The sequence below is a fragment of the Octopus bimaculoides genome, chromosome 1, assembly GCF_001194135.2.
Source record: "Octopus bimaculoides isolate UCB-OBI-ISO-001 chromosome 1, ASM119413v2, whole genome shotgun sequence".
In the NCBI taxonomy this organism is placed as follows: Eukaryota; Metazoa; Mollusca; class Cephalopoda; order Octopoda; family Octopodidae; genus Octopus; species Octopus bimaculoides.
This window is the reverse complement of record NC_068981.1, coordinates 180642368-180666425: the sequence shown is the minus strand read 5'-3', so window position 1 is coordinate 180666425 and position 24058 is coordinate 180642368. Positions and strand designations below refer to the sequence as shown.

The 24058-nt window shown below is 34.9% G+C and overlaps 1 protein-coding gene across 3 annotated transcripts in view; it reads right to left on the bottom strand.

Moving 5' to 3' along the window:
• Positions 1 to 5788: 5788 nt before the first annotated feature.
• LOC106873027 (FK506-binding protein 15) overlaps positions 5789 to 24058 on the bottom strand; it is an 88673-nt gene continuing 70403 nt past the window's right edge. For 2 of the 3 annotated variants that reach the window (XM_014920230.2, XM_014920231.2), the window contains exons 19-30: positions 22694 to 22865; positions 19880 to 20016; positions 18685 to 18768; positions 18065 to 18130; positions 16893 to 17045; positions 15213 to 15305; positions 13578 to 13724; positions 12457 to 12564; positions 10357 to 10525; positions 7610 to 7976; positions 6129 to 6237; positions 5789 to 5999 (exon numbers count right to left, since the gene is read on the bottom strand). In XM_014920230.2, the coding sequence (XP_014775716.1) occupies positions 5919 to 5999; positions 6129 to 6237; positions 7610 to 7976; positions 10357 to 10525; positions 12457 to 12564; positions 13578 to 13724; positions 15213 to 15305; positions 16893 to 17045; positions 18065 to 18130; positions 18685 to 18768; positions 19880 to 20016; positions 22694 to 22865 (1686 nt within the window). In that variant the 3' untranslated portion in view covers positions 5789 to 5918. The remainder of the gene's footprint in view (positions 6000 to 6128; positions 6238 to 7609; positions 7977 to 10356; positions 10526 to 12456; positions 12565 to 13577; positions 13725 to 15212; positions 15306 to 16892; positions 17046 to 18064; positions 18131 to 18684; positions 18769 to 19879; positions 20017 to 22693; positions 22866 to 24058) is intronic. The other variant, XM_014920232.2, reaches the window with a different exon arrangement.

Sequence of the window (24058 nt, the reverse complement as noted above, 5' to 3'; positions counted from 1 at the left end):
GTAAATGGTATAAAATGACTACGCACGTTTCGTGGCTATATTTTCAAATAAATAACTACTAAAACCAATTCAATTAATATTTTTTTAATAATCAAATTGATCTACAGTTAAATCTATTCAAAAATATAGTCACTCGTTAGGTCTAAAATAAAAAAAAAAAAAATCAATGTACGTATTGTAACTTATACTAAATATCTAAAAAAATACTTGTTTTAACAATAAATAAATAAATAATCGAAAAATATTTAACAATATTTCTTAAAATAAAAACACAACTTAACTTATCGAAGAATTGCTGTAAGCTAAAATTTTAAACGTAATATGTAGAACTTAGCATTTTTATGAAATATATCGCGTGAAAATATGGCGTAAATAAAAAATTATGGAATAATGAGATAGAAATATGTATTTAAACCGTTAAGATAACTTAATGTATTTTAGATGTGAGAATAAGGAAAAAATAACTGTAGTATATCATTTACTTAAAATATTAAAGTCTAAATAACTTAAATCTAAAATACGTAAAATACATTATATATTAGATACAAAATGAAGCTAAATTACAATAATTCAAACTATCTACATTAATTAATTTATTTATTTTATAAACATCTTAGTTTAATGTTATTCTAAATGTGTAATACATCCTTTATAATTTCGTGCTAATTTATACATTCTACTACTACAAATCATAACTAGAACATTTAGTAACATAAACAAGGGTTCATATAAATACACAACTCAACTAAACTTATTATATAAGTAATTTAATTTGTGTCTGCAGTTAATTTTTCGTTTATCTAGGGAAATTAATCAATTTTTTATTATCAGTTAAATAATATTTCCTTAAATTCATTAGTACATAATAAACAAGAACCACTACCTATTTGATAAGATTTAGCCGTACAAACTATCTCCCAATTTAAATTGTACATAATATTTTTAGATTTTGGTTCCCATATATATTTACTAAGGCCAGTAGAATTAATTAAATTTCTATTCTTAAAAGAATTCATGTTGAGCCACACGTAATTTAATTTTGTTAGAAGTCGACCCTATGTAAATAGTATTTAAATCATAACCATTCATACTATTATCATCAAGCAAAGTCACTACACATTTATATACTACATCCTCCAAATTACAGTTATTATTAAATTTACATTTATTTTTATCTCTACATGTACAATTAATTATGTTCTGGTCTGTATTATTATCATTGGAATAATTACTCGATTTGCTTTTGTAAAACTTATTCAGCTTAAATTTATTAAAAGAAGAAATATTATTACCAACATTATTAGTAGTAGAGTAACCAACTCCAAAATTATCACTAGAAAAAAATGTTATTTTTTTTATTATCTTTAATGAATACCTCAATTATATTTAAAATCTCTTTAATAATTTTTGTTTTAACTTGAGATCCATAAGGAATAATTAGCCAAATTTTGTTCTTATTATTTATATTATTACATTTATTTTTCATATAAAAATTATCAATAAAAGAATTAAATTTAATCTTATTTTTTAGTCTACTATATGTTTCATATTATCATGATCCCTATTATTAATTCTATAATTACCTAAATAAAACTTATAATTATTTGTTGGTTTGTTATCATAAAAAAACATAGGAATCATTGAAAATATAATCTTTTATATTATAATTATATTTAGAATTATTAAAAAATTTAATATTATTATTATATCCCACATCCCTCAGGGTGTCATCATAATAAGGTGCGTGTTTTTGGAAAATCTCAAAATTAGAAGAAAGCAACGATATTCTTTTACCTATCTGTCAACGATTTCTTAATTGAGGGTGGATGATTACTATTAGCATTAATATATCTAATGTTTTCATTAATTTTATGGAATGGTTGGGTCTTACCTGTTATTAAATTCAAATTAGCATCTAAGTAATTAACATTATAGTTCTCATAATATATAGTTATGCTTAATCCATATCTTTTAAAAAAACTATATAGTTTCTTCTTATATAATTCTATTGGTGCAATCCTTAGTTGTTAATAAAAGGTCATCCCTAAATAAACCACCCTCCAACTTTAATTTTTCTCATTGAAGTTCTGATAATAAATAAATAGCCACTAAATCAGTTGCCTGTGCAGAACCAGGTGCCCCCATAGGTATATCAAAATAGTCCCTAGTATCCTTCCTAGCCCACAGTTTATTATTATATCTAATCAACGATTTCCTAGCCGTTTTTACTACATTAGCTTCATCATAAGTCATACCTACCGTATTCATTGCATAAATTAGGGCCTTATTGAGTTCATTCTCATTAATAGAAGAATAATAAATATCTATATCTGTATGAATTTATATCTATTTCTATCTTTAATACCATTAAACCATTTTAAAGTATCATTAGTACTATTTCAAAGTTTAAGGTAATTAATTTCATTTAATATATTAATATATTAATATATTTATCTAGATCTGATTTCCAAATAAGTCTAACTTTTGGGTCAGAATAAAATTTATCCTTATGGTCTTTTAAAGTAATTCTCGGGTGCATAGATACATAAGGTTCTGTTTTATTATCTAAACTATATTTTACCATAATTAATTTAGAATCCTTATTTATATTATAAAGAGTATTTTCTGGAACAATTTTATATTTTTTCTTTCTTTCTTTTTCTAATAGGTTATCATATAATTTAACATTTAGTTTATACAGGTTCCTAGTTTTATCTGATTGTACTATAATTCTTTCCATATTACGCATTTCTTTTATTCTACATATATTTTATATTGGGAAATTTGATTTAGTATTGCTAAATTGAACTTTTCCCTGTAGGTTTTGGAATTTATTCCCTAATATCATTATTATATACATATATCATCATCATCGTTTAACGTCCGCTTTCCATGCTAGCATGGGTTGGATGATTTGACTGAGGACTGGCAAGCCAGAAGGCTGCACCAGGCTCCAATCTGATCTGGCAGAGTTTCTACAGCTGGATGCCCTTCCTAATGCCAACCACACCGAGAGTCTAGTGGGTGTTTTTACATGCCACCGGCACAAGGGCCAGTCACACGGTACTGGCAACGCCCATGCTCAAAAGGTGTTTTTTACGTGCCACCTGCACGGGAGCCAATCCAGCGGCACTGGCAACAACCTCACTCGAATGATTTTCTAACGTGCCACCAGCACAAGTGCTAGAAGGCAACGCTGGTAAGGATTATGCTCTAATGGTGCTATTTATGGGCCACTAGCACAGAAGCCAGACAGCTGCTCTGGCAATAAACATGCTCGACAGTGCTGTTAGTGCTCCACTGGCGCGGTGACCAGTCATCGGATTCAGTTCGATTTCGATTTCAGATTCAAATTTCAAATTCCAAATTCACTAGCCTCAACAGGTCTTCGCAAGCAGGGTTTTTAGTGTCCAATGAGGTAAAGATACGGATTAGTGAGCTGGCTATATAAATATATATACACACACACACACATGATGATAAGCTGTTTTCTCTTGAAGCACGGCTGCTTATTTGATTATTACAATCTATATAAATCTATAATTATATCTATGTATATCATGTGTGTTTCAGTAAAGAGTCATGAAGTACCTTATTCAAATAAATCCACGCCAGGGCTTATTTTTTAAAGCCTAGTATCAATACTTATTCTATCAGTCTCTAGGGACGTAAACACCAACACCTTTTCTGAAGCAGTGATGGTGGGTGGGACAAACACACACACATATATTGTTGTATTTTGGGATGATCCATTTTTTGCCAAATAAACACACGCACTATATATTTGTTCAAACATCAGAAAAAATAGTGCAACAGATGTAAAAAAATGTGTAGGAAACGAATATGGAACAAGATCTGTGTTTTTTCCTCATAACTTTTAGGAAAATGGGGCTTTTTCAATGAAATTTTATATAAATACCTTTCAAATGGCATACATTATGATTATGAAGAAGTTTGTAGGTAAAATCTTTTCTAAGGGGGTGGGGAGAGGACTTCAGAAAATTCACAAGATCCGAGTTTTTCCCTCATTTATTGTTCTTTTCATATAGTGAAAAAGATAATAATAATAATTGACGTAAATGATACCAGACTTATCTAATTCCTGTTTCAAACTTGTTACTACATATCAAGAGTGTATATTCATGTTGTGTCACTAATATGAACACAATATTAATGTGTGACCTAGTGGTTAGGAGGTTGCATTCACGATTATGAGATCATGGTTTCAATTTCTGGACTGGCTGCTGCCTTGTGTTCTTAAGCAAAATATTTTGTTCTATGTTGCTCTGTGATCACTTTGACATCTGGTGTGAGGTAAACCATGCCCCCGTACAGGCTAATGTTGATTTGGTAGAGGGAGTTCAATAATTTGCAGCACAAACATTTGATCACAATAAACAAATCTGTGTCAGGTGTTCTTTAAGAAATTGCAGAACCATTTACTGTCATCTACAACAGGAGAGTCACCATATATGGAGCCTGGTGTAGCCATCCGGTTGCACCAGTCCTCAGTCAAATCGTCCAACCCATGCTAGCATGGAAAGCGGACGTTAAACGATGATGATGATGATGATGATATATATGGATGAAAAACCATTCGTCACCATGACTGGGCATAAACTTGGACTGCATATATATATATATATATATATATATATAATAATAATATAAATAATATATGCATATATCCATACATATATGTACATGCCTACATCTATATGTATACATACATGCATATATGGGTACAGGACATCAAAAAAACGTTAAACAGTGAGAAACGAAAACAGAAAAATGAAAACAGAAAACGAACTTTTTTCGAACAACGAAAAAAACAAACAGAGAAATGTGACATGCAACATAAAGAGTATATCCTTTCATCAGTTGTCCCTGTTCCATCTACTCCGCGTTTTGAAGGCAAGGACAATACACAACTTCGTCGGAACAGTCCTTCCTGCAAAGCAAATTAAATAAAATTTGAAATTTTATGGATGCAAAAACCATTCGTTACCATGACTGGACATAGACTTAACTGCATATATATGTATCCCCATCAAACCAAGTAAAATTGTAGTCGTGGCAGATACTGGTGTCATGCAAATGGTACCAGTGCCATGTAAAAGCACCAATTACACTCACAGAGTGGTTGGCATTAGGAAGAGCATCCAGCCGTAGAAACCATGCCAAATCAGACTAGTGTCTGGTGTAGCCTTCCAGCTGGTCAGCCCTGACCAAATCGTCCAACTAATGCTAACATGGACAATGGAGATTAAATGATGATGATGATGATGATGATGATGATCCTCCCCCTCCTCATCATCATTTAATATCCGTCTTCCATGTTAGCATGGGCTGGATAGTTTGACAGGAACCAGCAAGTCAGAAGACTGCAAGTTCTGTCTGCTTTGGCATGGTTTCTACAGCTGGATGCCTTTCCTAACTAATATATCTACACACACACACACACACGTTTCTCCGTGAATGCACTTTCTATACCAATACATAACTTACTGACTTTTACTTAGCACTTTGTTATCTTGATTATAACAGATTTGTGTCAGTTAAATCCTCTAACAATAATACTATCAACACTAAAATTTAGTTTGTTAAACTGAAAAGAAAATCAATGGTTTTACACAAGGAATATGAAAATGGTGGTTTTACATATTATTCTTTTACCCAAACTTTCTCTACTTTCTTATATAGGAAGGTCTGTTTTTCTAGTATTTTCCAACATATGCATTGGTCTCCATTTCAAATTCACAGAAGATAGAAAAAATAACCCTGTAAAAACTTTGATTAGAAATACTTTAATTGTAATATTACATATCAAATCATAAAATATATATATATATATATATATATATATATATATGTTAAAAAGATATCACTATTGTATTGCTGTAACAATGATCAGAAAGTTAATCAAACAGGTCCCGATTGTAATCGTCATCATCATCATCAGAGCCAAATAAAGGGGGAGGTCCTTGTGGCCTTATGTCCTACAAACAAAAAAAAAAAATTGTAGAAATGTTGTGGTGTTATTAGCAAGAGCCAATATATATATATATATATATATATATATATAAAATTAAAGTAAAAAAAAGGGAAAAGTAAATTTTGTCACTTACTTCCATAGAATCTGTTGTTTTCAAACTAGAGTTGCTGGGCCTCTTGTCTGCAGAAGTGGTACTGGAGGAGTCTTCTGCTGAAAGCTCTTCACTGGTATTCGTTGTAAGTCTGCCAAGTAAATAACTGTTTAGTATGGTTGTCTCTTCAGAGATGTTTATTTTGTGCATATTTCACTTACATAGACAACTAGCATGCATATATGTTTGCTAGTAGTAAATATGAACAAAGTAAAGGGTACTCAACAGAGGTAGTAAATATGTTTCTTTTTATTGTCAAAGAGTCTACTACTGTTCCATTACTTCAAGTTTTTGTTGTTGCCGTACCGTTTGATGAATGCCTCTTTGGCAACAAACTTGAAATAATGGATAGGGAGTCAACTCTATCAATACAAAGAAGTTTATTTGACTTGTATTGTTTGCTGAATTATTCTCTGTAGTACAAATGTTTTGTTTTCAAAAGTTCTCAATCAAAATCTTCAAAATCTTAGTCACAATTTATGTTCCTAACACTAGCTTAATGATAACTAAGTTATTTTACTAAATTCTTTGTTATATTTAAAATTAATTGAAAGAAATACAGAACATCTCAACAGAAATATGGTAACAAAAGGGTTAAAGTAACATATTTTGTTTTAGATTTATAAGTGTTCTCAAAAACTGAAAAATTAGATAAAGATGGAAAATAAACAACAACAGAAAATTATACATCTCTTCAGTTCAATTAGGATTACTTCTCAGTTAGTCAGTGATAATAGTTATATTTTTAAAAAATGCAAGTAAAAGTATCAGCTTAATTAGAAAATAAATCTATGCATTATATTTTGGTTTTTGAATACTAGCTTCCAATAAAGAGAATAATCTGTAGGAGTTGAGTGTTAGGGTTTGTCAATATACTGCAGAATTATTAAAAAGAGGTTTCAATATTAGTCAAAATTTTAGTGAATTGTGTTGGGATTTTTTAAAACCAAAAGTGATGATGACACAACTATCTCACTTCAGCAGGAAGTTTGAGAAGCCCACAATATTTGAATTTTCTTTCTAACAGAAATATTGTGATGGAATTAGATACCAAAATCTTGAGGAATTGCAACTGATAAGAGAAGATGATTTCATTCAGAAATATTGTGGGTGTCTGGAATGGGTTATAATGACATCAAGTTGAGATTTAGCAATAGTTAAGCAGAAGAGAACAAGCAAGTGTTAATGCAGATGTAACAAGGAAGTTAGGTTACACTAAAAAGAAACCTCAACCAGTTCAATGTTCCAGTGATACTTTAAAGATTGTAGCAAAGCAAAGCTTTTAGTAAGTAGGATCGAACAAAGTTTTCTGTTTAGAGGTGTCAGAATCAGAAAGAACAAAGGAAGATCACATGAGTACTAGCACTCATGCAAAGGTTAATAGTATTAGAGGAAAAAGGGAAAAGATCTTGGTGACTCAGCATTAGGATTTTGCGTGCTAACAGGTACATACAAAGCCTTACGTGATAACTGGAGCCACTCCATCATTGTAACCTGAAGTGCCATCAACAATTTTCACATCTTGTTTCTTGTTGCTTTCTATGTGATCTGTTTTATCATCACTTTTAATCATTTTCTCTTCATCTGATTGTTCATGCTTTTCCGTTGAAATATTGCTGTTAACATCAACTTCTTCGTTGTCATCCTGTTCTGATTTTTTAATTAATTCCTGATTACTGACACCATCGCTCATCTTTTCATTATCAACCGTAGAGGATTTTCTTTGATTATCCGTCATGTTATTGTTGTCAATATTAGAATCTGCATAAGAATCCTCTTCACTTGTGTCCTCAAGAGCTACTTGACTTTTTTTCTTATTTGAAATGTTTTCTAAAAATTAGGATAAATCCATTTTTTTTAAAAAAGGAACATACAGGGTAAAGTTGTATAACTGATCTGCATTTTGTAATCTATCCCTCCCCACCAAAATTCATATTTTGATAGTTTACAGACTTCCTCAACAAGTCTCTGGACAATAACATTTCAAGTAAAACAAATTATTTTTCAAATATATGAATAACACAATAAATAAAGAAATCCAACTAAATCTATTTAAATGTTATGCTTAAACTTCTAAGAAATAGCAATCCAACATTTCAGTATTATTCAGGGATGATAGATTATCTGTCTTAGATATTTATTTTGTTATCCTGCATACAATATAACACAGATTCTATGATTATCAAATACACAAGATGAAAAAATAGAAATGATTTTCTCATATATTTTTTGTTTCTACTTTTGTTGTAATCTGTGAACAGCATAGGTGTTTCTCTTTACATAAAGTAAAGCCTATCATAAACACTGCAACACCTCTACTAACTTAATCACTGAAGTAAAAGACTAAAATAGTAATAAGAATCAAGATCAGATTTATGATACTTTAATTTGTACTTTGCTGTAGTGGTCATTGAAAACTAGTGGTTTAAGTCTTTTGAAGTAATATTTTATACTTTCACTTATAGGTAGAGTGTCTGTGTGGTTAAGAAGCTTGCTTGCTAACCATGTACTTTCTGGTTTCAATCCCACTGCAGGGCACCTTTGATAAGTGTTTTTTATTATAATACTACACCGCCCAAAGCCTTATGAAGAAGATTAGGAAGATGGTAGCTGAAAGAAGCCTATTATATGTGTGTACCTATGTCCCTGACATCATATGATTGTAAGTGAACATCACTATCATACAAGTAAAACATGTTTAGCCATGGGAGTAAATATTAACTTGCTTGGAAACATACAAGGGTTGACAACAGGAAGGCCTTTTGGGTGTAGAAAATCTGCTTCAACAAATTTTGATTGATCTATGCAAGCATGGAAAAGTGAATGTTAAAAAAATTGGTAAGTTGTATAATTTACATATAAGGGATGCAGTTGTTTGGTACCTGTGATTAAAGGTATTCCAATCACAACCATCCTGTCTTTTTCTGTATCTACAGTACACCCGGGACTATACTATCCAATATATGTTATTTTTTTAAAAGAGATTGGAGTGTGACTTGGCTGCTATTTCTAACATAATGTTTGATCATGCAGAGGTTCTGTTGCTGGCTTGATATATAGACTTTATACTATACGGGTAAAAAAAAAAACAAAACAAAGATAATGGAATGGCATGAATTAAATATGGTATGAAACAGCTTGCTGCTTGATTGATTTTATTGAATCAAATCAATAAGTCAACTCAGAATATGAAGCATCACATGTTGCTAAGATGACTGCTGACTAAGAAAGGATCAATTCATGACAATAAAAGCAAAATGGGAGCTAAGTGAAGAAATTGTAATAGTCAAATTAAAAGGTCATCAAAGAAATCTTAATTGAATTTTGTCCAGACAATGAATTAATCACTGAACCAAATTCGATGACTGGCACCTGTGCCAGTGGAGCGCTAACAGCACCAACCGAGTGGGATCACTGCTAGAGCAGCAGTCTCGCTTCCATGCTGGTGGCACGTAAAAAGCACCATTTGAGCGCGATCGTTTCCAGCTTTGCCTTACTGGCACTTGTGCTGGTGGCATGTGAGCAAAACATTGGACTGACTCCTGTGCAGGTGGCATGTAAAAAAACACCATTTGAGCGTGGCTGTTGCCAGTACCACCTGACTGGCCCTCATGCCGGTGGTACGTAAAAAGCACCCACTACATTCTCGGAGTGGTTGGCGTTAGGAAGGGCATCCAGCTGTAGAAACTCTGCCAGATCAGATTGGAGCTTGGTGTAGCCATCTGGTTCATCAGTCCCCAGTCAAATTGTCCAACCCATGCTAGCATGGAAAGCGGACGTTAAATGATGATGATGATGATCCAGCTGTGGAAATCTTACCAAAGCAGAGACTGAAGACCAATACAGCCATCAAGGTAGATGGATCTTGGTGAAGAACCCCATGCCAGCATGGAACACAGATGCGAAACCATAATGATGATCCTGCTCTATCAGTCCAATAAGGAAACTAAAATTTCAGTAGCAGTCAGTCAGTCATATATAATTTCTGTATAAGCCAGCTATAATTTTTGTTTACAAATAAAAATTTAAAATTAAATTTTTTTAACACACTTTTGACTCCCTGTTTATTTTAATTGTCTTGCAAATTCAAAGGGGTAACTTATTGTTAGTTGTTGACATTGACAGAAAAGTGTTTTGGAAGAAAATAACTAAATAAGGTGAGGCAGAAGCTTGGTTGGTTGCTTGATTAAAATAGAGGAGACTACTTTACCTGGAGTCTGAACTTGGTCTTGGTCTTCCTCACTTTCTGGAATCTCAACATTGTTGTCATTCTCATCTTGTTGTTCATCTATTGTCATCTCTTGTGATCCTTCATCAGGCTCTTCGTTCATATTATCTGTAGGTGGTTCTTGTTGAGCTACTAAATTTAGAGTCGTTGACTGTAGGCCAGAATTGAAAATAACATTCATCAAACATTATTATTAACATTTTAATGTCAGTGGGTTTTTTTTCTCTCACGCTAACATAAGTTAAATGGGTCTGCCCTAGACCATATCACCAATATCTTGTCAATTCTTCATTACTTCTGTAAGGCTCAATGTCCTGGAATCTAATTCGACCACTTTGTCATCCATTTTTCTCTTTTACAAATGTTTTCTACAAAAGAGAAGACGGTACCTTTTTTTCTACTCAAAACACATCAACTATAAAAGTACAGTCATCACTCCTGTACACTTTGGTTGAGGATTTTAATGTCCAGCCATTTTCTCAGCTTAATTTTGCCGTTTTTCATGCAGGCTAAGATTATGCAGCTAGTACACACCTTATTTCTCTCCAGTTTCAGGAAAAATTCAGTACTAATGTGTTGCTATCATACAAAATCACTTCTTATGCATGTCATGTTTTATTGTCAAGCATCGCCTTACTGGCACTTGTGCCGGTGGCACGTTAGGAAACCATTTGAGCAAGGTCGTTGCCAGTACCGCTGGACTAGTCCTTGTGCAGGTGGCATGTAAAAGCACCCACTACACTCTCAGAGTGGTTGGCGTTAGGAAGGGCATCCAGCTGTAGAAACCCTGCCAGATCAGATTGGAGCCTGGTGCAGCCATCCGGTTCACCAGTCCTCAGTCAAATCGTCCAACCCATGCTAGCATGGAAAGTGGACGTTAAACGATGATGATGATGATGAAGATGAGAAGCAATGGTTCCCCAAATTTCTTCTACTTCTTCATTATTGTAGCTACTAACCTTTCACCAGAACCATCGCCAGCATTAATAGTCAGCTATGTAACAGAAACTACCAGCTACATCTAGTGAACCCTCTGAACAGTCATGGGTTTTATTTCATGAATAATCTTATAGCTGTCTTCTCCTGTGCATCTACAATAGTCTAACAGAAGCAGAACCCACATCACCTTTTCTGGCTTTCTTACATGTCAAGAAAGCAACGTCTCCACTGGCATCAGGATCTTAGGCTCCTTCTTACTTTGGTCTTTATGTGGATGCTTAGGTCTTTGAACTCAATAAACCATGCTCTTAAGATTTGGAACTTTGTTTGACTACAATTGGTTGATATTTGAATTCTTCATTAACCATAAATAGCCTATGTCATAGCTTGTGCTGGTGACATGTGAAAGGCACATAGTACACTTTGGAGTGGTTGGCATTAGGAAGGGCATCCAGCTGTAAAAGTCGTACCAAAACAGACTTGAGTCCCGTGCAGCTCTCCTGCTTACAAGCTCCAGTCAAACTGTCTTACACATGCTAGTATGGAAAATGGATGCTAAATGATGATGATGATGTTGAATGTAAGACAATAGTGAGAGCACAGACAGCAGAAAGTACTTTTGATATTATATGCTATCTTGTGCAGTAGTCCACTGTTCAACAGCCAAATCTCACAAGAGCTGTCTGATATTTGTCCTTCAAGGTTGATAAAATAAATATCAGTCATATATTGGAGAAATTTAGACTATAAGAAATATACCATCTAATGCTAAGTCTCTATGTTGATATTGGGTAGGCTTACTGCACCATTTTTGCTACTTCTAGCTATCCATTAAACTTTCTGAATGCAATATTATGTTAGTGGCAAAGCATGGGTTTTGGCCACTCTGTGTGGTAGACAAACTGGTTGTGCACTTCCTTAAATGTAACATCTCTTTGACTACAACAAACACAAATGTATAAAGTGGTCGTTCTGTGTGGTCTGCACACCCATACTAGTCACTGATCAACACCTGGATACAAAAAAACAATCTGATTGATAAAATTCTGGAGCCTGGTTACAATGTTTAAAAACTCAAATGTATCAAAAAAAGGCAATATGTGAGAGAGTGGGTGGGGTGGGGGAGAAATCAAGGTTATTTACCTTAATAATATGAAGTAAAACAGATAAGACCTCTGAACCTTTGTAACTTCCCTCTGTCTTTAGTTCAGACCGTGCACTCTGGTAAACACCATTCATTACCTTTTTCACCTGAAAATAAATGTTTATATGTGTTTACACATGCATATGTACACACTCATATATACATACATACATACATACACAAGGTGGTATCAAAAGGTTCCCAGACTTATGTTTAACAAAAAATAACTTATTTACCCAAGTTTTAACACCATCTCCTTCAAAATTTGTCACCTTGTGCAGTAATACACTGGTCCCAGCATTCCTGCCACTTTTGGAATCTGGCCTGGAAGTCCTTTTCAATAAATGAGTTGAGGACCTTCTGTGATTCGCTCTGGATCTTGACAAGTGTTAAAGTGGTGATGTTTGAGCTGCGTTTTCATCTCAGGGAAGAGATGGAAATCTGCAGGTGCTAAATCTGGCAAACAGGGTGGGTGCAGAAGTGATACCATTTTGTTTCATGGTGAGAAACTAACGAGTGAGGGGAGCTTGGTGAAAAATCCAAATTCTTTGCGCTCCGCAGATCCAGTCACTTTTGTCAAATGTCCTCTCTCAAACACTTCAAAACATCACAGCGCCTGAGTTATGAAAGTACAAGACCAGCCAGCTTTGAAGAGCAGAAGCCATAATAATAGTAATAGAAAAGTTAGAGAGGAGAGACAGAATTTCTGTGGGACAGAGGCAGGAGTGTGTCCATTGAATGAGTGGGCTTTCCCTGAATGTGGTCCAGGGTATTTGTTTTCCAGATGTGGGAGCAATCCTACATTGCAAGTCTCACTTGAGCCTTGAGCATTAGCAGCTGTTGTGGGACAGAAATATTTTCTAACCCTGAAGGAATACTTCTCAAGCTGAGGAGGGAAGCTCTGGAATTGCACGACCTGCTAGAAAGACAAATATCCCTTAAATCATACCCTACCCTGTAAAAGATTAAAAAATGGTCACATATCCAAAATAAAAAAAGAGAATGGTCATGTTTAGAATGTCTTTGATTAAAGGTCTGTTCAATCACAGTTGATCTGGAGCTGAACAACAACCGTCTTAGCACCACCGCTGGAAAATTTTTAGACTTAAAATGAACCTACCTCAGTAAAAACATCTGTATTTACATTATTGGCTGTGTTAGCATTGTTCACTTGATCTTGATATTGTTCAACTTCGTCTTGAAGTTCTTGAATTCTTTCTTCATATTTTGTTTTCATAGAAGATGCCTGTGAACGTAGTTTCTCATACTGAAAGTAAAAAAAAAAAAAAAAAAAAAAAAATTAAATATGTACTTATCACAAATGTAAAACAATACAAATAACTGACTGATTCGACTTTATGAACATATGTATTATATTCATACATATCATCGTAATTTTAATATCCATGTTTCCATGCTTGCAGAGGTCAGTCAGACTTCATTGAAGCAGATTTTTGTATGACCAGATGCCCTTCCTGTTGCCAACACTCATTTATTTCTAAGCAAAGTAATATTTCCTCGTGGTTGGCCATGTTTTCATGGAAGACTGGAACCAAAAGACACCGCTAATATGACTGTGATGCTTGTTTACAACTGTCGTGTAGTGCCAAATCAAGGGAACAAACATACATACAGGCTATAGTCTAGTCACCCGTATAGTCCAACCAGATCCGTTTACAAGGTTCTGGTTGGTCTGGGGGTTATAGTAGAAGATACTTACTCAAGATGTCACACAGTGGGACTGAACCTGCTGCTGTACACAAACATACACAATCTCAACAACTTCCAAAAGGTCCTTCACTCACCAACATACTTTAATCACTACGTTACAGATACAGGATTTCCTCTCTGTCTCTTCTATAGCTACTGCATTAGTTTCAGCTCTTCTTACCTGGCTATTTACCTACTCGCTCACTTCACATCTTTCTTCCTCCTATCATCCTCACTGTGTCTCAGATCCTTTAGTTAGTTTAGTTTGGCCATCTTCCTGGACATTTCAATGACTTCACATGAGTACACCATCCTTATTTCTTTATTGCCCACAGGGGGCTAAACAAAGAGGGGACAAACAAGGACAGACAAAGGGATTAAGTCGATTAGATCGACCCCAGTGCATAACTGGTACTTTATTTATCGACCCCGAAAGGATGAAAGGCAAAGTTGACCTTGGCGGAATTTGAACTCAGAACGTAACAGCAGATGAAATACCGCTAAGCATTTCACCCGGCGCACTAACGTTTCTGCCAGCTCGCCGCCTTCATGGGCACACCATCCATCATGGTCCCCCATGCATGTTCTTAATTCAACATTTGCCATTCCTGAAGCAAGTTGTCCACATAGGTCAGACGTTTTCTTTCTCTGTTGATTCTTCCTTCAACTGACTGCCATGAGACCAGTTGACATACGACTTCTGGATGTCATGCAATGATCAGCAATTCTCATTCTCCCCCTTTATCAGATTAAATGCTTTTCTCAACCCTTCTTCCCTTGAGCTACCATTCTCTGGATTTCCTTCTTTGCATTATGCTTGTCCTGCAGACATTGACCTATTATTGCTTAAACTGAACATCAAGTGCAATCTCATTAGTCTGAGCAAGCTTACAAAGATCATGGTCATCCCTGCTTCTTCCCTTATTAACTTGTATATCATTCTTTCTCCTACAATATTGGAAGGTAAAAAAAATTAACAGCAAAATGTTATGAAGTAAAAGGTGATTATAAAGTTAAAAACTGGATGATTGGTGTAGAAGACTACCTTTTCTTTCCAACCAAGCAGTTGCTCAAGTTGTTCATTTAATTTTGTTATGGTATTTTCTCTCTGAGCTGCAACAACTTTTTGGTTTGCAATCTGAAAGAAAGAAAGGGAAAAAGAATGTCACTTATTTATTGATAAAATTTTTACAAAATTATTTTTTTCATTATTTTTCAGGAGAAGAAAAGTGTAGCATTTCATGGAAGGTCCCTTATCTCCTGAAACACTAACATTCACTTCTTATGAAACACAAGCTTGTTATTTCATTTTGCAATCATTATGGAACTTTAGCCATAAATAGCCTATGTCATGGCCTGTGCTGGTGACATGTGAAAGGCACATAGTACACTGTGGAGTGGTTGGCATTAGGAAGGGCATCCAGCTGTAAAAGCCAAACCAAAACAGACCTGAGTCTCGTGCAGCTCTCCTGCTTACAAGCTCCAGTCAAACTGTCTTACACATGCTAGCATGGAAAATGGATGCATGATGATGATGATGAATGTAAGACAGTAGTGAGAGCACAGACAGCAGAAAGTACTTTAGATATTATATGCTATCTTGTCCTTCACTAACGCAGATCAGCACTAATTTTATTAGACTACTATTTTACATTACTTGCAAATGTGATCTGAAATCTCCTCAGCACATCCCTCTGCTTACTTTAGTTAACCTAGCTAAAATGTTGTATCACGCTTATTTCACTAGAAATGGTTAGTGTTACAAATGTTAAAAACACACACACACACAGATTGCGAGGTTTTTATGAGAATAATTTAGCTATGATTCATGACATTGTAGTAACACGATTTTTATCCTTGGGTAGCAACTGTTATTTCCTATTTGCTCACCCCTAGAAAGTATGAAAAATGGCTAAATATTTTCTTCAAACTTTGCTTTTGTTACATTTATTCAAACCCCAAAGAATCCCTCTCAACACATGGCTATGGTGCTCCTCCACTACTCCTGCTCATGATCAGAGATGCACATATTGTCAGCCGCTAAGAGACATGCTCAAGTGGTTAAGGTCAAGCAACTGTGGTTTGAACAGAATATTTGCTATAATAATATTTCTGCTTCAGCAACTCAGCACTGAATGTATCTGAAATTTAATGGAAAATAGATCAAAACTTCGATGTCCAGGTCACAAAGCAAAATTTGAAGGGAATAGTAGTGATTTCATTTGATTTCCAAATATAAGCAAAAAAGAAATAACAGTTACTAACCAAAGACAAAAGCAAAATGAAAAATTTTGTTACACAGTGTTATGAAACTATATTAACCCCTAAAAGATTAATTGATTCTATATAAAACAGTTTTTATTGTGTGTATATTGTAATTTTTCTCTGCAAGATTACCAGAAATTTGAAAATTAAGTTTAGAATAATCTTTAGAAGTCTTATTTATATGTTATATATTAAAATCATCATCATCAACATATAAATTCTTAGACCAATTTACAGAGAAAGCTACACTGACTGAATCATAGGTGAAACATAACCCTAGCACTTATTTTATTGACCTCCAACCACAGGACTTTGAACATAGATAAAACTACATACTATAGAACATTTAATCCAATGCTGTACCACCTTTTTCGTTAATTAAACTCCTTTAACCCTCCATATTATAAAAAACAACAACAAAAATAACACAAAACAGAAGTAAAAACATCTATAAACTAACTTTATCTTCAAGTTCTTTCTGATTTTGTTCGAGTCCAGATTTTTCCTCTGCTAAAACCTCGAGCGCTCTTTTATGTTTCTCTTCAGCTAACTGTTGAGTTCGTTTGGCTTTCTCTTCATATTCTCTCTTTAGTTCTTCTTCAATATGTAATGTCTAAATAAATAAATAAAAAAAGATTAGAAAATGAACTAAGAAAAAACAAACAAACAAACAAACATCAAAACATACACATGCATCAAATATATATTAACGAAATAAATACTAAACAAAATAGTACTGGAGTTACTTATGATTGACTAAAAACACCTGAAGGCAGTATCCTAGCATAAACAGAGCCCAAACAGTGAAGTCAATAAAAATATAAAATAAACTGTCTACAGTCTGTCTACCCTATGTGAAAGGCCTCTCCGAAAAGATACAAAAGATATGACATCAAGACAGTATTCAAGAGTAATACAACACTCCGTAAGTATCACCTCCAGGTAAAACCACCAATAGAAGAGAATATGACCAAAAATCGTGTGTACTCCATCCCATGCAGCTGTGGTAGGTTATACAAAGGCGAAACATGCTGCCCCTTCAAAATAAGAGTAGAGGAACATCGCAAAGCTGTGACACGAGGAGATATTGATAAATCGGGTACAGCTGATCATGTATGGAAAAATGGAGACCACCTCCCCTTGCGGGATGAAGTTAAAATAATAGACAGAGAACACCACTGGAAAATATGAAATCTAAAAGAAGCAGCACATATGCTAGGACACAACAACCTCCTAAGCAGCCCGAGTGCACATATGAATAGCATATGGGAACTGGTATTAAGGAAGGATAAAAAAATATTAGATTTATAAGCCCTAAAATTCACTCCATGATTGCCCACAGGCATATGGTGTAGTGGTTAAGAGCATGGGCTACTAATTCTAAGATTCCGAGTTCGATTCCAGGCAGTGACCTGAACAATAACAACTACAATAATATACCAATCAAAAAATACCTTAAGAATGAGAACACAGGTTCGAAATTTCCCCAAGACACCTGATGAAGGCTAGAGGGTATATCAGCCGAAACGTGTTAACAACAAACAAGATGAGGATAAATATCCGTCAAATATAAATAATGTAAATAGTGTACAAAGAGATATCTTTAAACAAAAAGAAACCATCTCAACTTACCTGTTCACTAGAAACTGCTGAAGCTTTCTGGGCACGGAGTTTTTTGCGGTAGGTTTCTAAATCCGTCTAAAATAGGCAGATTAAAATGTTGAGATAGCAGAAATGTGATGTAGTTCTTGTTCATTAATATTGAAAGCACTTACAACCATAAGATCACCGAGCATCTTCATGTTGTTGTTCTGGCATTTATGAGTTAAAACTAATCAATTTATGCTTCATAAATTTTTAAAGATGTCCTCCATGTAACATTAGAAAGGTGTGAAACTTGAATGACCAAAAATGTGGTATTAGGCAAGGTGTTTTGCTTTAGAACTCAACTATCAGCCTTATTAACAACCACTGGCTAGCTACATCAATGCAAGTTCTTCGTAGCAACAATACAAAAAATGTTAAATTGGTGTAAAATCTGAACTTTATATTCAATAGTCTTAATTTCGCAGTCATTGTGTTTCACCAAATTCCTTACAAATATATCTTTCTTTAAAAAAATTAAAATGTGATATCACATAAAAGTCTGTTCCCAATGGCTGCTATATTTCCAACCACAGACCAACCCATTTTTTTTCACACCAATGTAAACAAATGAAAGTGCAAGAAATACTAACAGGAGAACACCTCACCTCAAACTGTGACTTTAGTTCATCTATTTCCTCTTCATGTCGTCTTCTCTCATCAAGAGCTTTCTTTTTGCGTTCCGTGACATTCTGAGAAAGAGAAAAAATGTAAATAAAAATATCAACTTAGCTACAGAGCTTTTAATTTCAATTATAAAATCATCCATTCTAAAAGCCTGCAAATTTAGTATACCATATCCCTTTTAACTCAAAATTATATCATCATCATCATCGTTTAACGTCTGCCTTCCATGCTAGCATGGGTTGGACGATTTGACTGAGGACTGGCGAACCAGAGGGCTGCACCAGGCTCCAATCTGATTTGGCAGAGTTTCTACAGCTGGAAGCCCTTCCTAACGCCAACCACTCCGAGAGGGTAGTGGGTGCTTTTACGTGCACCAGCACGAGGGCCAGTCAGGTGGTACTGGCAACGGCCATGCTCAAAATGGTGTTTTTTACGTGCCACCTGCACAGGAGCCAGTTCAGCGGCACTGGCAACAACCTCGCCCAAATGTTTTTTCACGTGCCAGTAAGGCGACACTGGTAATGATCACACTCAAATGGTGCTATTTACATGCCACTGGCACAGAAGTCAGACAGCTGCTCTGGCAATGATCACGCTTGGACGGTGCTCTTAGTACTCCACTGGCACAGGTGCCAGACATCGAATTTGGTTCAATCACGATTTTGATTTCACTTGCCCCAACAGGTCATCGCAAGCCGAGCTTCGTGTCCAATGAAGGAGAGGTTGGAGAGGTTGCCAGTCGTCAAATTTGGTTTGATTTCGATTTCATTTGCCTCAACAGATCATACTATTTCCATTTTAAATCTTGCCCTCATTTAACAGGTACCTTTCTTTCATCACTTTCTACTCTAAGGAAATGTTTTTCCATTGTTTTATCATCTTCAGGCCAGTCAAACTATCATTTCTTAGCTGCCTGTATAGCTGCATGTTCAAATGTCTCTTTGAATATGTCAATAATATGAAGTTTTGTTACCAAGTCCTTCTATAGTAACTTTGTTCAAAATCTTCACTCTAAAGTACTTAATGATTTACATAAGAGAAAAAAACCCAAAAAACTGTCATTAGATTATTAACAGTAATGAAAAAAAATTAGACATAACTTCAACAAAAATTTATAGGCTGTATTATATTATCAAAGGTTTTGAATCTCGAAGTTGGTTCTAATATTACACTCACCTTTTCTAAAGATTCACAAGATGACTTCAAGTCTGAAATTTCTTCATTTAGCTGATTTATTTTGTTGGTGAGTGTCTTCCGTTGTTGACGTTCTTCTTTATACAAATTTGTCATCTCTGCTAGCTGTTCTTGATTCTCTGTTGAGGAAGATAATCATTTACATCGCGTTTAAAACCTCTTTAAATGCGTTTGATTTTTCCAACTATGATTAAATGCTCCATGGGAGATTGAATTATTAAAATAAAGATACAAAGAAATAATGTTTGCATATACATGTGATATTATTTCAAAAATTGATATCAGAGTTATGGAAACCATTTTAAAAGGCACCTATGGTGTTAGGAAGGGCATTCAGCCATAGAAACCATGCCAGAATAGACAACGGAGCCTTGTGCAACCCCTGGCCTCATCAGCTCTGGTCAAACTGTCCAAATTATGCTACTATGGATATCATCATCATCGTTTAACGTCCGCCTTCCATGCTAGCATGGGTTGGACGATTTGACTGAGGACTGGTGAAACCGGATGGCAACATCAGGCTCCAATCTAATTTGGCAGAGTTTCTACAGCTGGATGCCCTTCCTAACGCCAACCACTCAGAGAGTGTAGTGGGTGCTTTTACGTGTCACCTGCACGAAAACGGCCACGCTCGAAATGGTGTCTTTTATGGATGTTAAATGATGATGATGATCTAAAAAAAAAAAAAAAAAAAAAAATTGGAGCAAAAAAGAAAAAGAAGAATAATCACTAAGTCATTGTGTCTCTTTACTTTCAGAGCAATTCCTATTTAGTGACCTAATAATATTTTGTCTTATCATCAAAAGTCTGCTGTGATTATGCATGACGAATTATGTCACACATAATAAGACATACATTCATAAAAACTGTGTTGTTAAGAAGCTTGCTTCCCCAGCCACATGATCTTGGGTTCAGTCCTACTGCATGACACAATGACCAAGCGTTTTGGTAGATGGAAACTGAAAGAAGCCTGTTGTGTGTACGTATGTATGTATTACGTGTGTGTGCGCGCACACGCGCATGTGTGTCATTGTAGTTGTGTTCCCTCCGCCACTATACCACTTGACAACTATTGTTGATCTGTTTATGTTCTCACAACTTAGCAGTTGGGCAAAAGAGACTGTTACAATAAGTACCAGGCTTATAAAATAGTAAGTACTGGGATTGGTTTGTTCTTCTCAACCTTTTAAGGTGGTGCTCCAGCATGGCCACACCACAATGACCGAAACAATTAAAAGATAAAAGATAAAGATGTCTTTTTACTTCACAAAATGCTTGTTTATAAATGGTTGATTCTTACAGCTGCAGAACTCTGTTGCAATCTTGGTTTATGGATATTAGACTAAAGAAATTATCAAATTAGGCACATATGCAGACACATACCCAGTAAATATACACTGATATATCTTATGAATATATAGGTGCAAGCGTGACTGTGTGGTAAGAAGCTTGCTTCTCAACCACATGACTCCAAGTTCAATCCCACTATGTGGCATCTAAGGCAAGTGTTTTTTACTATAGTCTCAGGCTGACCAAAGCTTTGTGAGTGGATTTAGTATATGGAAACTGAAAGAAGCCTGTCATATATATGTGTATGCATATGTGTTGTGTCTTCGTGTCCGTTCTCCACCATTGCTTGACAACCAGTGTTGGTGCATTTATACCCTATAACTTAACGGTTTGGCAAAAGAGACAAATAGAATAAGTACCATGCAAAAAACAAAAAAAAACAAATGGGTACTGGAGTCAATTCATTTGGCTAAAACTTCTTTGAGGTGGTGCCCCAGCATGGCCACAGTCTAATGACTGAAACAAGTAAAAGATAAAGTTATGTCTATGCATGGTATACTCTTCTACTTGTTTCAGTCATTAGACTGTGGCCATGCTGGAGCCCCGCCTTTAGTAGAGCAAATCGACCCCAAGACTTATTCTTTGTAAGCCTAGTACTGGGATGATAAATTTGAAATGGCCAAGCAGATACATTATTGAATTGCCAGCAAATGAAACACGAGTCCATATTCAATTCAGCCAGCATATATTCACCATGCATCTCTAGAAAAGGTGCTTAATTCTATGTGCCATCTAACAGTAAAAATAAAGTAGTGATTCTTTGGGAAAATTACAGATGATTTATTTCAGATGTTATTGAATTTGGAAAGACAGCAAGCTGGCAGAATCATAGCACACTGGGTAAAATGCTTAGTGCCATTTCGTCTGTCTTTATATTTTGAGTTCAAGTTCTGCTGAAGTCGATTTTGTCTTTCATCCTTTCATGGTCAATAAAATAAGTACCAGTTGAACATGGAGGTGGATGTAATCGACTTACCCACTCCTCTGAAATTGCTGGCCTTGGGCCAAAATTTGAAACCAATATTATTGAATCTGGAAATAAGTAAGTTCCCAAGAGCAGATAACAATGATGATGGATATCTTCAAATTGCAAGGGTAATTAAAAACAACATAGACTTTACAGGTGATAACGAGTTAGAGAAAGATTTATATAGTTATAATTCTTTTTTGGAACAGTGGATCTTGAAGCAGTTAAAGCTATAAATGATAGTATGTAAATATTGGGTTAAAAAACCCTTTTGGATAGAAAAGGTCAAAGTCTACCAGAGGTTAACATTTTCTATCCAAAGGGATTTTTAATCCAGTATTTACATGCTTTTATTTATAACTTTCACAGCTTCAAGATCCACTGTTCCAGAATGGAATTATTTCACATTTTCTCTAATTTTATAAATTCTGATGACATTATGACATTATACAGTTATAATAAAAATAAGTTTTTTTTACCTTCAACTTGTTTATTTAAATTTTCTATTTGCTCCTTGGTAGCAGTTTTGTCTGTCATTGTGGAATTCAACTTCTGTCTTAACTCAGTTTCTTGTTTACGAATGGCTGATACTTCCAGCTGCAGGTTACTCACCATAGAGGTCGCAGAACTCAGTTCTGATGTAATCTTAGCCTATGGATTTTAGAATCAAGAGATTATCAAATTACAGACACATACACAAAATATATTTTATAAATGTATATCCTCAGTAATAAATTGAATTATAATAACTCCAAAAGGTTACATTTGATAAAAAACGTTTTAAAGTTTGATGTAGAAATTCTTTACCTTCTTGCAATTCAAATTAAAATTTGTACATCAACTAAAGATAGAACATGTAAAATAATATGGACATATATCTTGTTTAATATGTAAAAATGTCAAGTTACATGAGTTTTCGGTTTAATTAGAGTTGGTTCAGACAATGATTTCATATATAGGGGCAGGAGTGGCTGTGTGGTAAGTAGCTTGCTTACGAACCACATGGTTCTGGGTTCAGTCCTACTGCGTGGCACCTTGGGCAAGTGTCTTCTACTATAGCCTCAGGCCGACCAGAGCCTTGTGAGTGGATTTGGTAGACGGAAACTGAAAGAAGCCCGTCGTATATATATATATATATATATATATATATATATATGTGTGTGTGTGTGTATATATGCTTGTGTGTCTGTGTTTGTCCCCCAACATTGCTTGACAACTGATGCTGGTGTGTTTACATTCCCGTAACTTAGCGGTTCGGCAAAAGCGACCGATAGAATAAGTACTAGGCTTATAAACAATAAGTCCTGGGGTCGATTTCTTCGACTAAAGGTGGTGCTCCAGCATGGCCGCAGTCAAATGACTGAAACAAGTAAAAGAGTATATAATAAAAGTAAAGTGATACAACTTTTAGTCTATAGTTTCTACCATTTATAGAAATGGTAGATTTTCAGTATTGTGAGCTTTTGGTAAAGAGTCACAAGATCTTTCTCCTTTGCCTTTGAAATACTAGTGTGACCAGATTACAGTTGCTTTAAAACTATTTACTTGTCATTTCCATTACCTGTCTTACAAGACAGATTCTTCAAGGTGAACCAACTGGCAAGAGACCCAGAGGTAGACTAAGAACAAGATGGTTGGATAATATCCATAGTTTCAGCTGGTCATGCTTGGAAATGCAGCTGGAAAGTCTAATAATGGTTGTTTCTAATGGGGCCTTATGAAGGAAGTGCCTGAGGACTCTACTCCAAGGAACAGTAGGTGGAAATGATGGATGGAATGGACAGGTCTCTTGGTTCCATCAAAATAGACTCCCTTTTGATGCATGATTTCCTCATTTTAATTGT